Source organism: Opisthocomus hoazin, chromosome 6 (genome assembly GCF_030867145.1).
Source record: "Opisthocomus hoazin isolate bOpiHoa1 chromosome 6, bOpiHoa1.hap1, whole genome shotgun sequence".
In the NCBI taxonomy this organism is placed as follows: domain Eukaryota; kingdom Metazoa; phylum Chordata; class Aves; order Opisthocomiformes; family Opisthocomidae; genus Opisthocomus; species Opisthocomus hoazin.
The window spans coordinates 64,092,167-64,108,247 of record NC_134419.1 but is presented as its reverse complement, the minus strand read 5'-3'; the positions used below and the strand labels follow the sequence as shown (position 1 = coordinate 64,108,247).

General features: G+C 50.9%; 1 protein-coding gene across 1 annotated transcript in view; it reads right to left on the bottom strand.

Moving 5' to 3' along the window:
* HPSE2 (heparanase 2 (inactive)) overlaps window positions 1–16,081 on the bottom strand; it is a 112,778-nt gene that overhangs the window by 18,373 nt on the left and 78,324 nt on the right. Inside the window, exon 6 of the mRNA XM_075423546.1 lies at window positions 8,655–8,702. Within this exon, the coding sequence (XP_075279661.1) occupies window positions 8,655–8,702 (48 nt within the window). The remainder of the gene's footprint in view (window positions 1–8,654; window positions 8,703–16,081) is intronic.

Below are 16,081 nucleotides of genomic sequence, written 5' to 3'. Positions count from 1 at the left end.
GTCTGGCAGATGCTTTCAGTCTCCACAACAGGGTTGAGGTGGGCGCACCCTGAACGCTGAGCATCCTGCACTGCAGAAACCACAGGAAATCTTGCACTTGCTTAATTATTGCTGGTGAAATCCTGGGAGCAGAATACCAAAGGCTGGGAGCAAAATGCCACCTCCAAAGGCTTTGCTGCACCCTCTGCACTGGTCTCATGGAGACCCCACAGAAAGAGGCCCTCCGACACGATGCCTGTGATAGCAGCGCCTGCGCTCCGTGACCAGGGAGATCTTGGGAGATCTTCTGCTCACCCAGCTTGTCCTGCCTGTACCCGTCCCCTGTCTTAGGGACACGCTGTTTTCAACATGCAGGTAAGCCAGTCAGCCCTGGGCCCAGTACCTATGCTACCGAAAAGATTGCTTTTATGGGACGGCAAAATGGAAGATGCAAACCTAATGGCTCAAATGAAGGGCCCCTTAGTCACAGGAGGACATTATGCAGACACCAGAGAGGAGAAGGATCCCGAGCAGCAAACACCCTCTGAGACACACTGGAAATTGCTGCATTAAACACCCAAGAGGGGACGGGGGAGGCTGCCTGTGCTCCCAGCCATGGGAATAACTGCATCGCTCTGCCCAGGTCGTGGGACACTCTCCATTCAGCGGCTGGTCTGCAGGGGGACTGTACAGAGCCTCTTCTGAGAACCAGAATTGCTCCTGGACATCATGCTGTAATAACAACCCTTCAGGCTGAGCCCTGGTGGTGTTTCTAGGCAAGGATTAGCTACAGTTGGGTGCATGGGCTGAGGACCCAGGCACCAGAGTGAGCCCTGCTCCCTGCTCCCAGCCCCCCTGCCCCACCTGTACCCTCCTTGCTCGCTCCTCCAGCAAAATCCACAGCTGAATCCCCTGCTTAAGAAAAGCTCTGGCTGTCACTTGTGGGGAAAGGCCTGCTCTCACAGAAATCCCTTCTGCCCTGGGAATGCCAGGGAGCCTTTCCCATACAGGCTGGTTCCTGCTCTCCGTGTGCTTGCTTATATAAAACACAGCTATAGGGCTGCCAATCATGATGTGAATCCAAGTGTGGGAGGAAGGCTCTGAACTGTCTCAATACTTTCTCCTGGTTCCAGAACATAAGGTGAAGCAGCCTGTCCTGGAGCGCAACTACCCTGTGGCTGGAGGTGACCCCAGCCAGCTCCTCCCGAGGAAGCGCCTGGGGCTGGCACCTCTGCCCCCACACAAGGAGCAGTGGCAGCCCTCGCACATCTCCCAGAGGCTCTTCCCAGCCTCGCAGGGACACCAGGACGTCCGCTGCAGTATGCACTGACGTATCGCTAGGATGGCCATTTGGCTGATAAATAGGTTTTGCAAGAGAAACTTCCTGAACCTTCTCCTCCTAAATCTGCAGCATGCATCAGACGCTCAATACAGTGAGCCCCAGAGTGCGTCGGAGCCGTGCTGGGGGCACAGAGGTGCACAGGAATTACAGCAGCTCTGGCTGCAGCTGGCAGGGCTCAGCCATTGCCTCCCATCCCTCCCTGGAGCCAGGTCCACTTGGCTTTCATCAGAGTTACACAGACCCTTCTCCCTCTCCACAGACTTCAGTGCAGCCATGGGTGCTGGGACGCATAATGGGCTGAAGACCTGGGGTCTGAAGAAAGGTGGATTCGCCTCTCCAGGGCTGACTTCTCCATAACATGCATCTCATCCGCACCAGCGAGCAGCTGTAGCGGCCGTAATGGGTGCTTCACTTGGGTGCTGGAATGCAGGAGCATCCCCAAAGGATGCTGTGGGCTAACTCAGCCTCAGCCAGAGCACCCGGCACATGTGCAACATGCATGAGTGCTCAGAGAGGATTTTTGTGTCAAGTCACTATGCAGGTAACAGAGTAAGCGCCCTTGGAGCTGTGCAGGGCTGCGGTGAAGGGGCAACAACGCCAGCACTAATTGTCCCAGAACAGAAATGCATTACAGGCTCAACTTGCAAATGCATTAAATTAAAAGAACCTCCTCTGTCAACCCTCCCCCAGGCGTACAGTCCCAGCTGCGTCCCCAGCGAAGCAGGGGATCATGCCAGTCTCACCCCAATTTCACTCCAACATTGTGTAACCCAGTGAAGGAGGGGCCAGGGAAACAGGCATTTCTGTATGTCCATGGTGACTGGAAAGTGCTAAGGGCAGAGATTATCTCCAGGGGCGACTTAGGAAGTGTTCAAAATTGTTCTGATCACTTATACACTATTGAACCACTGGCTGCCGGGAGGAAAGCAGATCTGTAAGCAGCAGGCAGCGGTGGGGTTTACAAAGATTACTTTTTAAGACAAAATTACAAAGCAATGGTCTCTGGGGATGGCAGATGTTTGGATTTTAGCACAGCACTTGAGCTGAACAGAAACAATTTTTTCAGACTGCTGTGGACTAAAAGCCCCATCACCTGGGCCGAAAACTGGCTGAAAGGCCATGAAAAGAATGTTGCATTTACTGGGAAAAGACAGAGGAAGAGAGACCTCAGTCTGTGTATGGCCCCTCCAAAGCAGCAGGCTTTCTGCAGGGTTCAGCTTGTCTGTGCAAGCCAATACTTTCCCAGAGCCCAGAATAAACCCTTCAGAGAGCAAAGGCAGGCTTGCACCTCCTCATCATCTCATGCAAGCACAAGGTGTGCTCTGACCTACAGATCCACTGCCAAGGGAGAGGGACATCTCCCCAGGAGCAGCCTGAGAGGAGGCTCTGCCCTCCCAAGGACCGCACGGAGGGGGCAGCTTGGGAAGGTGCTGCTGCGCTGACCCTGCAGGGAAGAGAAATGCTGTGGGACAGTGCCACAGTCACTGTTTTTAGACACCTTCATTAACAACCCAGAGAAATGGGGACTGGTAGAGGGATGAAAGGCAAACATAAATCTGCTTCAGTATCAGGAAATCTTGTTGGCAGCGGGAAGTGAGGAGGGGAGTACCTTGGCTTTGGGTATTTAAGCAGAGCATGAAGACAATTACAAGCTTGTAAGATGGGCAAGGATCTCTTGCAGATCTGCCTGGGAGGTTCTTGGACACCAACAGGTACTTTTAACCTCCCCAAACTGGGAAAGAGGGAAAATGGCACACGTTGCACAATGATTGTGAGGAAGAGAGAGGCACTGAGGTCTTCGCTGGCACCAGGCTACTGAGGAATGGGTGAGCTGTTTCCAGCTGCAGACTTCGTCATCGAGATTTGGGCACCTCCTTCTGAGAACTTTAACCACCAGTAAAGACAGTACAGAAATCCACAAAATGCAAACAACTGACAGGCCTTTAAAGCAGGAGAAGCGCTCGTTAGGCATGGAGTATTCCCAGGAGCAAAGGCTGCAGCTTTGCTGGTATTTACGATGACTCAGTGCACTTGACTTTAAAAAAAAAAATCAACACCCGAACAGTCGCAACTCTCCAACCTCCAAAAAAGCCAGCCGCAGCTGCAGAGAGCTCCAGTGCTGACAAGAGCCTCCCCAGGCAGCAGCGCGGTGCACAGGCAGCCAGGCTGAGCCAGCCCCGGGGGCCACAGCATCCGCATCCTCCTCTTCTGGTGCCGACGAGGTCTCAGTGCCAAAGCAGACGAAGGGACAGACCCTCACCAGCGTGGGCACGGGTTGCCGGCAGCCACGGTTCTGCAGAGGCAGAGAACACTTAGCTCATGGACAAGCTATTCAGCTCCAACACAGGCTGGCAGATCTTCCAGTGGGCTCTGGGTATGATGCAGCACCAGAATTGGCTCTGAAACCTAGGAGATTTCAGCATGCACACCATGGGCACAGACCATGCCATTTCTCATACCACAGGAGAGAACAGATATGGGCAATTGCACGCAGAGCTGACTCATCGTGTCTCCCAGTTTGATGCCACCATCTCTGTAGACAGACAATCTGCAGGAACATGAGGAGAGCCAGCCAAGGAAAAGAAGGATCTTGCAACCAAATCCTAGATGAGACATACGTCTCAGAGGAAAGGCCATGTACAGCCACTTTAGGTGCCCTATTATGCCACACAAAGCTGAGGCCAGTTCTCCACCTTCCGTTTACATTACCCCATTTCTAAAAACCCCATCTGAATACACCCTAGAAACCCAGGATGTGATCAGTTCACTTTGCAAAGGGAGGTGTGACTGTATCAGTGGCGGCCAAACCAGAGCATGGCGCAGGGGGAGGACTTGGCCAAGGGCTGGGCAGGGATCTGTGCCAGCGTGAGGAAATGCACCACCCCGATTCCCGGCCCCCATCCCTGGCTGGGACTGCAGCATGAGACTCGAGACTCAAAGACAAGAGCTGGGAACAGAACGCCAAAAAAGCTGCTGCCAAAGGGTCTAGTGAGGCAGGGCTGAGTGCAGCTGCCAGCCAGAAATGCGCTTGCTCTTGGGCAGGCTGCAAGGCCAGGATTCATGCAGCTCCCCAGCACCCCGCAGAGAAGGGCAGCGCCAAGCACTTGGGCACACCCGGGGCTGGCCACATATTTCTATTCTGTCACCTCTGGGACTTGCGCTACCTTTAAAATGGTTTTCTGGAAAGATCCACAATCTGCTGTGGGGGACCATGAGCATCATCCCATGCTTAATGAAGGCAGTGCACTGGCTCCTGGGCAGCTGGTTTCATTTACCGCCTCTTTCATTTTAAAGAGAAACCTTTGCCCCTATTATCTGACCTCTTCTTCTGTTGCAGTTAATTACATTAAAGCCCACTTCCCAAAGCTCAGGAATTTCCGGATCTACTTTGTTGCCTGCTGCTACGAGGAGAGCCTGCTAGGAATTAGGGCACCCGCCTGCTGGGGACGCCGTGCGGGGCAGACCCCTGCCATCAGCGTGACACCCCGCCGCTACCGCAGCTGTGGAACACAGACACCTCTGCCAACAGAGGTGGACCCCATCCCCAAGCATCTTCCCAAGGAGGGGGCAGAGCCCCTGCCTGCAGCACAGGGCACAGGGCAGCCCCACTGCTCCCCGGAGAGAAGAGGTGGGGTGCCACCTGCTCCCCCCAGCTATAGACCTGCGAGCACAGTAGATAGGCACTGCCCACCTCCAGCCAACTAATAAATGCACTGATAGAGAAGGATGACTGGCGGCTGCTCTCTGGCCCCAAAGGCACAACTCACATCTGTGCCTTTCTCTGCCCCCAGACGAGGTGCCTCGGTCCGTCCTGCTGGTGGGAGCCATCTCTGGCCCATGACATCTCCTCAGCCATGCCCTGGCATTGCCTGGGCTCGTGCTGGTGGCCAGCGCCATGATGCTGCCAGAGACCGTGCCCTCCATCAGACAGTGCAGGAGATGGCAAGCCAGTGGGCAAAGCCATGCCCCAGCCAGATTTATTTACAGGTGGAGATGGGCCAGTGACTCCTTCACGCAACGCCTTCCTCCAGGCACAGCCTCTGAAGACACTACAGTCTGAGCGCTCGCAGCAGGCTCATGCGAGCCCAAATATATTCCCTTGGTACATACAACGGAGCGTGTGTGTGCATGCTGGGCAACCCTCCCACAGCACCTTTGGGAAATCTGCCCTCTGCTACTGACTCGTGAGCATCTCCACCTGCACACTGAACGTGTCTAAGCCAGAACAGACATCATCCAAACCAAGCTCAGCAGAAGCATTTTAAGCAGCATCTCGCACATGCCCATGTGCCTGGCATCTCTGATTTGCCACATAGGGCAAGTGACTTTCCATCTTGGAAGATAACGTGGCACCCTCCAAGGAGCCAAAAGGATACATGTCCACTGGCTTTGAAGACACAAACATTCACCTTCCCCTAAATAACAGGGATTTGTGCTTCAGAGGCAGCATTGCATAAGGATTTGCCCATTATATGCCAATCTTGGAGTTGTGCACAAGACTTCGGATGGAAAACCAGCCGTACAGATTGCGAGAGCACGCCTGAGGACGGGACCGGGCATGGTCGCAGGTTTAAGTGGGCAACGAATCTTTACCACGTGTGAGGACACCAGAGCTAAGTAGAGAGACGGCTGTGGGGAGGTTTCTGAGCAGTGGAAACCCGCATCCAAAGACTGAGGGGGTCCACAAAGAACCGAGCATTTACTCCTAACCAAACATAACAAAAAAACTAAATTATCAGGGAAATGCCAAAACTCTTGGAGCCACTGTCAGTCCCACCTGCCACACCCTCCTTTAGTGGAGATCCCCTGAGCGTTTTGAAGCCGTTCACACATCCCTCTCCAGCAACACATTACTTCTGAAGAGGGAGGCACACATGCTGAGTTACACATGTCAGTGAAACCGTACACAGAACGGCTGGCGAGGCTGCTTATTTCCACCGAGTGTCACTTTTCTGTCAGCTATATTTCAGATATATTCTGTTTTCACACAGAGAACAGAGATCCCTCAATGTATTCCCTTCTCAATTCCCTTTCTGGATTGAGAGCAGCCTTTTCAAAGGAATAACAGATTTGACAAATTTATAACCGATATCTCGGGAGAATGCTAGGGTTTGGAACAGAAATGTTCATACTTCAAGTTAGATAGCAGTTTAGTTTCCTGCTAATAATTTTCTTCTTGGATACAAAGGAACTTGTTTTGGTTTGTTTTGCTGTTTGGAGCAGAGGGATGAGACACTGTTTTGACATTTATTCATAAACAGTACAGAAGCCCAGCTCGGAGCTGTGGCCGTTGCCAGTCCTCACAAATGCGTACGGGTGCGATCTCCAGAGCTGCAAACCCGAGCTGGGGGAGAAGCGGCTCCTACGCCACAGTGGAAATGGGTCAACGAGCAGCGTCTCAGCTCTGCCAGCCCTCGCGGGAGCTGCACCAGCCCTCCTGCTTGCAGGCTGCTGCTCGGCACCGGAGCTGCCGAGTGCTTTGCACTGATCCTATAGGAAGACGTTTCAAAGCAGCCATGTGGGCAGACTCCCTGCACACCAGGATGAAACTCCGCATCTGAAGCCTGGAAGTTTGTTCCTTCAACTCCTCCACGGGCTTGGCCCAGGGATCAAGCCCTGTTGCAGAAAGCAAATTCCTGGACTAAGTAAATGTGATCAGCACATCGTGTAATCATGAAAAGTAAACTCCCAGCTGAGACATAGATCATCATTGCACAGCATGAGTCTGTAAGTAACACAAATCCCGCTCCGAATGCTCTGCTACCCCACTGCCTCCATTGCACCAAGCTGCTGCTGCCTGGTAGCTCCTTGCCCCAGGAGCCAAACACTCAAGCAAGCAACCCTGTGTCACAGCAAGGCAAGCAAAGCTCCCTGAGGAAGAGGACTTGCTGGATGCTGGTGCTATAAACTGCTCTGAGATGCCAACAGTTGCTTCTGCAGGAGGCTCCGAGGTTAACACACCAACACAGAGACCCTGGGCACACTTGCAAGAAAACCTCATGGCTTAAAACCCACCAGGCTCTTTATAAGAGCAAGTCTCCAGGTGGGCTTTACAAGAGATGGGCTTTACAAACCACGCTGCTACCCTGCAGCAAAACAACCTGAGTACCCCACGAAGGGACACTGCAAAGGACCAGCCTGGGGAACAAGCCCTGTGGGCAGCACACACTAGCCCACCTTGGACCTGAGACCCCAGCTCCCATGCTCAAGACCAGTGCCCCGCATGGAAAGTTTAACCCAGTCTCAGAGCAAACCCACTTTTTCTGGGAACAGGAGGGTCTCACCATGGTTTCTGCTCCAGTGAATGTCTGTCTCTGAAATGTGTTCTTTCTGCGGCATGAGAGCATCCTGCCTGCCCCACAAACCCTTTTTCTATCAATTTTGGTGGCTGCTGCTGTGCTTGCATGCTGCCACCCCTTTGCACTGGCTTTTGCACTCCCACTGCAGCAGGTCACAGCGTGCTGTGGTACCTCTGGCCACCATGTGCAAACGAGGACAGCTGGAAATAAGAGGAGGAAAAAGACATTTATGGATTTTCCCCCAAATAAGAAATCCTTTCCCTCCGCCTGATGCTTATCACTCTCAGTGCTACAGCTCAGAACTTGCTTTGCCTCTTCTGAACTGCCTCCCGTGTAGGAATCGGGGGGAAATCAGGTATCAGCATCTCTCTGGCAGCCCCAGCTGGGCCTGGATCTTGGATGTTCACCATCTTTCTGTCGACATCTGCTCCCCGGGCTCCATCTGCAGCATAGGACAGCAATGTGTCTACGGACATCCGACACAAACACCCTTACCAAATGGAGCAGGGAACGGAGCATGACGCATTTGCCGTTGGACTGAGCTGCCTCTCCCTCCTCTGGGCCAAACCAGCTTAGCTTCAGGCCAGCGGTCACGAGGAGACAGTGATCGGGGTGCAAGGAAAAGGGCTTTCAGATGGTCCCATGCATTTCACAGGTGGCTTTTCCTTCCCTGTCATCCCCACCCTGGCCACCACTGGAGCTGCCTGTCCTCCCAGCTGCCTCCAGGGACTCAGTGGTCCAGTGCAGGGCTTTTGTTTCCAGCAGTCAGGCAGGCCAGGCATGCAGGCAGTGGTATTTTTAGCCTCTGTCTCAGCTGCAGTGGTAAAGGTTAATACATCCCCTCCTGTATTTGTTCGAGAGGCTTCAGAGGGAGGGACAGAGCCCCTTTCACCTATTTAAATGCAGCAGGAGGATGGAGAAGGTGGCTGTCTCACAGCTGCCCCCTTATACACGCAGACAGCACATCAGCTCTGCTCCCAGCATTGTCTGATCACTGCAATTAGTGTTGGAAAGTAGAAGTGGTGAATACCTACTGTTGCCAGGTAACAGCATCCACTGTGCTGCCAGCCACTTTCATGAACCTATAGGAAAGAGAGGAAGAAACCATATAAGCCCAGTGTTGTCACAGGAGAAGTCCTAAAACAACTGATGCCCATCCCACATCACAGGATACCAAAGGTGGTCATGGCACTCATAAATCCTTTCTAGTGAAACCTCTGCATTCTTAAACAGAAAGAATAAATTATTCTTCATACAAATGCTTGCAGTAAGCACAGCTGAGAGTAAGGGCATGAAGCCCAAGTGGCAGCAGAGTTCTAAACATCATTTTGGGGCAGGCAGGGAGAGTTTTCGGAGCATAACAGCATTTCATGGACAAGATCTTGGGGTATGTACTTAGTTCTATGTCTGCAACAGTCCTCAATAGTGAATACATAAAAATTTTTAAATGCCCATCTTAAAATGCGACACTTCTTCACCCAACATGTGTTTAAGCTGAGGAACTTCTTAAGTCCTGAACAAGGACTGGGAAAACAGAAGAAAATGGAAGAAAAAAAGAGCAAAGCTATTAGATGCAAAGATGCCACCTTCAGCTCAGGAAGCCCCTGAGCACTGGAGGACAGGATGAAAGGCTGAACAAATACTGTTACATGCTTCCCTTTTTTTTGGTGCTCTTTCTTGGGCATTGGCTGTCAGAAAACTGACGGGATTCCAACCTGGGTGCACTTTCAGCCTGTCCGGTTCCTACGATTAACGACAGCATTTCCATGCATAAGGTTACAGTGAGTCACGTGTATGCCTTAGCCTCCTGATGGCTTGCGACCCAACTATCTTAACGACAAAACACCTCCTCTGGACAGCTGCTGGCTGAATCAGACTTGAGGCTATACAGGTGTATCTGCTTACGCTGCCGATGCCAAAACCAAAGCAACTCCTAATCTTGGGGACTATGGACAACCACCGCACCAGCATCCTCTAGCACAAGCTTGCTGCCATCCAAGACGGTCCCACCCTGGCTTCTTGGTCCAGCAATCCAAACGACACCTTGGAAAACTGCGGCTCCTAGGAGGAAGCCCAAGCAGTTAATACGTTCTTACACTGCAGAGCAGCGATACAAAAACACATAAAGGCACATACCAACTGGACAGACATGCTTTTCTGTTGAGTAGCGTAATGTGTGCTGTGTAGCCGATGCATTTTGGAAGTGATAACGTACACACATGACAGGAGACACTGGCTTGAGCAAGTGAACGTGATGAGAAAGAAACTGATGCTGTATTGTCTTGGGATGCTCTATGATGCGCAGGGATCCCAGGAACACAACAGGAATCACAGAGCTGTCCTGACTCCACTGGGACGCAGGGATGAGTGGTGCTGGGTCCTGCGACCCCCACTCCCCAAGGACAGCCCCATGAGCGAGCGTGGGGAAGGAAAGGGAAGGTTTGTGAGGAAAGATGAGACCTTTTATCAGACCAGTTGTCATGGCAGGGAAGAACAGCAAGCTTTCCAGCACACAAGCCTCTAATCAGGTCTGAAACAAGAGCAGCAAACTTCAGGCTAAATATAGCTCGGAAACAATCATTCTGACTTTAAATTAATGACAATGGTCAATTATAGACTGGGACAAAAGGGCAGCTGGACCCTGTGAAGCATAAGAGGACGCTGGCAAACACAGCGGTAATAAATCCCTGCAGACAGAGAAAGAAGAGATACAATTAGAAGTGGAAAAACAATAACATGCTGCAAAACCAAGTAGCACTGATGCATCCCTGATTCTGCTGCCTAGCAGTGCTGCGAGCTTCAGTTCCCAGGCTCGCCTTCCAGAAAGGCTTTTACATCTCTCCTGAGGGTCAGTCCTGGGAGACCAGTACCAGGGCAGTGGTCTGGGGATGGTTCCCCCCCTGCTGAGTAGGGCAAGGAGACCAGCTGGACCAGCCATGGTGCAGCCGGAGGGAGAGGTGCGAGCTCCCCACAACCCACATGGGTCATCTTACGAAAAGGGGATTTTGCAAGTATCGTTCTACAAAACTTGAGTGCATGGAAATGTGCCAAAAGAATCAAAACACCCAACACCCAGGTTTTAAATGCTCAGTACAGGGACTGCTGCCTAAAATATAATGCATGAAGTGTACAAGAGTGAACTAATGAACTCTAAACTGAAATTATGAACACAATCTATATTGGGTTTGAAGATCGATATATTGCAATTGGGTTTGAAGATTAGCCAAGCTTGCTTTCTAACCTCAAATGCTTTATGTTCTGACTGCATAATAAATCATCCTGGACTTTACTAGATCACCTCTACAGGCGCAGCTTGGCACTCTCCCCTTGCAGCCCAAAACTACTATGAGCAGAACGAGCTTGGAGGAAGAAGCTCTCTGGTTTTCCTCACCACTTCCACAGCGCCTACAAGCCCTGCTGCAAACACCCCTGCTACAGTGGACTTAGAGCAGGGACTGAAAAGCAAAGCAGACCCTCTGTACAACCTCCAGCACCCCTGGAGCAGCAGAAGCAGGACATCCATCTGTGCCATCTCCCATGTCTCTAGGAAGCTAATTGACCTGTTAAAAAGCTCCTCAGAAAATGTTGTTCTAGGACACAGGCATCACTCAGGCAGCACAGTGCAGAACAAAAGCAGGACAGAAAAGGCCCTGGCTTGCTTAGTGTTTCTCTTCTGTCTCCAGAAGAGCAAAATAAATCGGTTAGTTCTGGTAATTTTCAAAATTTACCATAGAAGATCTATATCTAGCTCAAATTTTGCTTTCCATGGCTGTTTTTCTTTCTTTTTTTTTTTTTTCTTTTTCTTTCTTTGTACTTTTATTGAGATTTTTGCAGGATGAAGTTCAAAAGTTACTGGTAAAACTTCAAGTCCTGCCTTAACGGTGGAGTTGTGCCTGTAGCACCCTGGATGACTTGGTCAATGGTCTCTACCCTCCAAAGGGAACCTAGAGTAGCTCAACAGCCAAAAATTGGTATTGCACAAGCAAGAGATGAAATCCCAGGGCAGGTGGAGATGCACTGCTGCACAGGTATCCAAATATCGTCGGTTTAGGAATGCAGATGTTACTAATCCCTCTATTCCTGCAGCACCTGTGCTGCTCAAACCACAGATTTTGAGGCCAGTGAAGATCCACATGGTCCAAGCGACCAGCGCTGGCACATCTTTATCTGGGATTTCCTGGACTGCGCGATGTCCATGTGTGCAGCGTGGCGCAGGCAGAGCAAACCAGACGCTTCCGGGAGGGCTCAGATCCCTGCACATGTGCTGCACAGATGGGCCAGGCTGGCGCAGTAAATCTGCCATTTTCCTACACACGGGCCTTTCTCTGTGAGCACCAATCGACCACGCAGCACATGTGCAGTATCATCACCTCACACCCCCCACCCCGGAGCAGTGGGACAAGCTGAGCCCGCACTGTGCAGGCAATGTGGGCAACTCCTGTAGCAATGCCCGGCAGATGGGTGGTAGCCGCAGGGCATGGCCGTGTGGTACCCCTGGCTGGACTTGAACGCATCTGAAACTGGGGAAAATGTAAAAGTCCTCAAAATCTGCCGGGGCAGTATCTCTAGGTGGGAAAACAGAACACGTCGGAGGCCCGTGGAGGAACAGGAGCCTTGGGCAGGGAGTCTGTGATACTGAAGATTAGTCAGAGTGACTGAGCTTGGATATGTCCATCTCCTTACCCCTGCAGTTGCCTGTGTCCCAGCACCCTGTGCCAGCAGGACTGCTTGTGGGGCCTGTGTTGAGCTAGATCTGAGCTTGCTTTTAAATAAGCACTGAGAAAAATGTGATTTAACATTCATCAGTCACCCAAACAGTCCACAGCTCTGTGCCGGAAAAGGCCATACTGGCATAACATGGGACAGCACCTCGCAGGTCAGTAATGAGCTGTAGATGAGTGGGGCAGGAGGACTGCACCACCACGAGATGGTACTGACACCACAACTCTATACTGAGAAATTGTGGCTCAAATCTGACCTTTCCCAGAGCATCTCCCACAGCTGCAACTTTCCCTTGAGTGTGGGCACATCTCTGAAATGGATCTCCTGTCCTGATTCAATACTTGCCAGTCATGCAGCACCTACTACAACCTTAAAGACATTGCTCCCACGGTTAATTAGCCTCCAAGTATGTTATTTCTCATCTGAATGTGTCTGGCTTCAGCTTCCAGCCACTGTAACTGCCTAGGCTTATGCCCGATACATTAAAGAGCCATCTGCATTTGGAAATCTCTTTCCCATGCAGGTAATTGCAGATCGTCGTCCTTTAAATAACATAAAAAAGTGATCCTGCAACAAAGAATGCAGCTGCACAAGGAGGCAAGTTACTGTCGCACAGGCTCCCAGGTGGTTTAGCGTCATCCTCTGACTCCTGGGTGCTGGACTTCACAAACATGGGTTATTTCATCTCTTACTGCCTGGAACACTACAAAAGCAAATTGACCCCCCCCCCCCCGGCCCCAAATATAGGAGCATCATTGGTCTGCCTGTGGTGCCACAGTGGATTTCTACAGCTGGGTGGCAGATCTCTGCCCTCTGAGCCAAGAGCGATGGATAGAAATAGCTTTGTCTTGTGCGTGAATTGGTTGGTGAGGGGGACTAAGGCACAGGCTTCACTTACTAAGTTCTCCAGGTTCCAACAGCACAACTAAATATTTGCAGCAGCAGAGACAGGTACTAGACCCAACTCATGCCACCTACTGCAAAAACTTTGACCTGCAGCACCAGATTTCAGACAGGGATTTCACTCCGGGGAGCAGAGCCTGGTGGGGACTACATATAAATCTGCTGCTATGTTGTAGTCTCTCTCTGCTCAGCATCACTTTTCTTCAGCCAACCCAATCTATGGTAGGGCTGCACAAGCCTTCCAGCAAAGAGAGCTTTATGTCCCAGACTGTCCTACCCAGCCTTGGTAATCTGCACTCCAGGGACTCTGGAGGCTGCATTTGGACCATGATGTTGCATTACTGCTGATGCTTTTTCCCACCACTGATGTGTCCAGTCCCTTTCTGAACACTCACCTCCGGCCTCCACAATACAATGACTTCTACAATGCCATTGCATACCATGTGAAAAAGCTTCCTGCTTTCCAAAACCTCCTTCCAAACTACTTTCTGCACTGTGGAAAAAACACCCCATTCACCAGCTCATGGGCCTCAATAACATTCCCTCTGAGCTGTCTGTCTTCTGAGTTGAAGAGGCATAGCCTATTTAATCTCTTCTTAGGTGAAGATATCACATACTTTCACACATCCTCTGCTCCTCTCCCTGTAACCCTCCTGCTTCTATTACGTCTTCTCTGAGATAATATGACTAAGATTGTAGATAGCAATCAAGATGAAGGTACACTGTGTACTTACACAGTGGCATAATCTCATCTATGTCTTCTCTTACCCATTTTATTCTTCCTATACAGGTGATGGTGGTCTTGGCATACCAGCCATCTGGATCAAGTTTCAGCAACAACTCTCTTAACCCTTTCCTCCTGAAAGCAACAGCTAAATCCTTTGCTCATATCTCAGATCCTTGACCCTACTATATAACCATGCCTTATCGCATCCTTCACACCTCATTTCAATGTATTTATGAATGAATTCACTCCTAAGTTCAATGCTACCAGAGCTTGAGTTCATGCTGCAGTGACCTCCTCCTTCCTTTGTATCATTAATTTAATGTTGCTTACCTTGTGGCTTGATTTTTTGCACAAAATTCTTGCTCTGGACCTATTCAGTGTCCTGGTACAGCCTGTGCCACCAGCCTTGTGGTAGCCTGCATAAGGGTAAAGCTTCTGGCTCTGCTGACCGAGACAGGCTCGCCTCTGCGACATCACTAAAGAGACTTAAGCCAATACAGCAAGGATGTGTTTTCTAAAGAAAGTCAAACAACCAAAACAGAGCTTCTAAAAAACCACAGTGCTTACAAGTCCCCTGTGCCAAACAGGGCAGAAGTGCTTGTCAGCAAGAGGACAGGACAAATACCTGCATTTCTTCCTGAAACCCCCAGAGTCCTTCCCTCTGCCAGATAATGCCTACTCCAGGCTCTCCTTATTTCTCTTCCCTACTCGAATTTAAACAAACAAGCTCTGTCCATACACTGCCTTTGGCTGCTGCTCCAGAACAAGTCACAGATAAAAAGCAATGCCCAGACTGACTGATGTGTGCTGACCTGCTCAGACAGCCACAGCCTGGTTCGCCCTTATAACGGCACGGACAAAGGGCATGGGCAGCCATCGTAAAAATACTAAAGACTCTCCCATTTTTAACACCTTGATTTTGCTTTGGCCTCTGGTTGTGTTGGACTCCAAATGCCTGTGCCATTTCATGAGCTACATGCTAACATTTCTCTCTACCACATAAGCAACAACATGGGAACCGGGTCTTGGGGTTGATTTGTGGATGTAGGGAGCAGGGCTGGGGATTGGGAAAAGTTTTAACCTGACCCTTACCTGGGGTAGGTTAAGATGATCAAGACACCATCTCCATGCCCCCTCCCTACCCTGCTGCATCCACAGCTGGCAGGCAGGAATGGCTTCATCATCACTGAAAAACGTGCTTCCTCAGCTTTATGGGCTCCTTTCAGAGCACTGTAGAATGACATCATCACCAAAAGGAGCCAAAGTGACCCAGATTGGTAGTTATACTCTCCACAGGTACTACAAACCAGGAGTAGAAGGCAGTAGAATCATGAAGGATGAGAAACTCTTGTGCCTTGTGAGGTGAGGACTGACATGTGGGAGCTTCCTCACCTGCTGAGGCCACCTGGCCAGGGGTGCTATGGCTCTGTGACCAGAGGGTGGATGTGCAGTGGTGACAGCAGCAGCAAGCACGGGCCAAGGAGGCTGGAAAGAGGGCAGACAGCAAGCGAAGGAGACAGCAGGTCTGGCAGCTCTGAGAGCTGAGGGATGAGGAGGTAGGGAAAAGCTGTAGCTCCAGACGAGAAAGATTTTCACTTCTCTGGTGACTTCAGTACGCTCAGGACCCAAAGTGGCCACAGAGCATCAACAACAGCCAGCCCAGCGTGGACACAAGTGCCTGCCAGCCCTTACCCTCCTGGCACTGCAGGTTCCGCCGTGGTGGAGGTAACACCGTGACACTTGTGAGTGTCCGGTGACAAAAACTAGGCTACACCAGTGGAGGAACAACAGGCCATGAGAGCCCCTAGCCAAATTTGCCCAGATGTGCCGGCCTACGTTTTGTACCAAATGTTCTGAGCTTTAACATGTGTTAGTATCTCTTCCTCCTGATAGCTTTCCCTGGTGTTTCTTCTCTTCCAGCACTCGGTGTGTGATTCAGACATGCATTAACCTTTGTGTCTGATTCCTGATCTGCTGTTAAAATCTGCATTAATTCCTTAGAATCTCACTATTTTTTCTCCAAGCAAATTTTGAGCAGTTCTGGTGTTCCTGTACCCACAAACACAGTAGGTAGCTAACGTGGTCTGCTCTCCCACAGCTCAGGCTGCA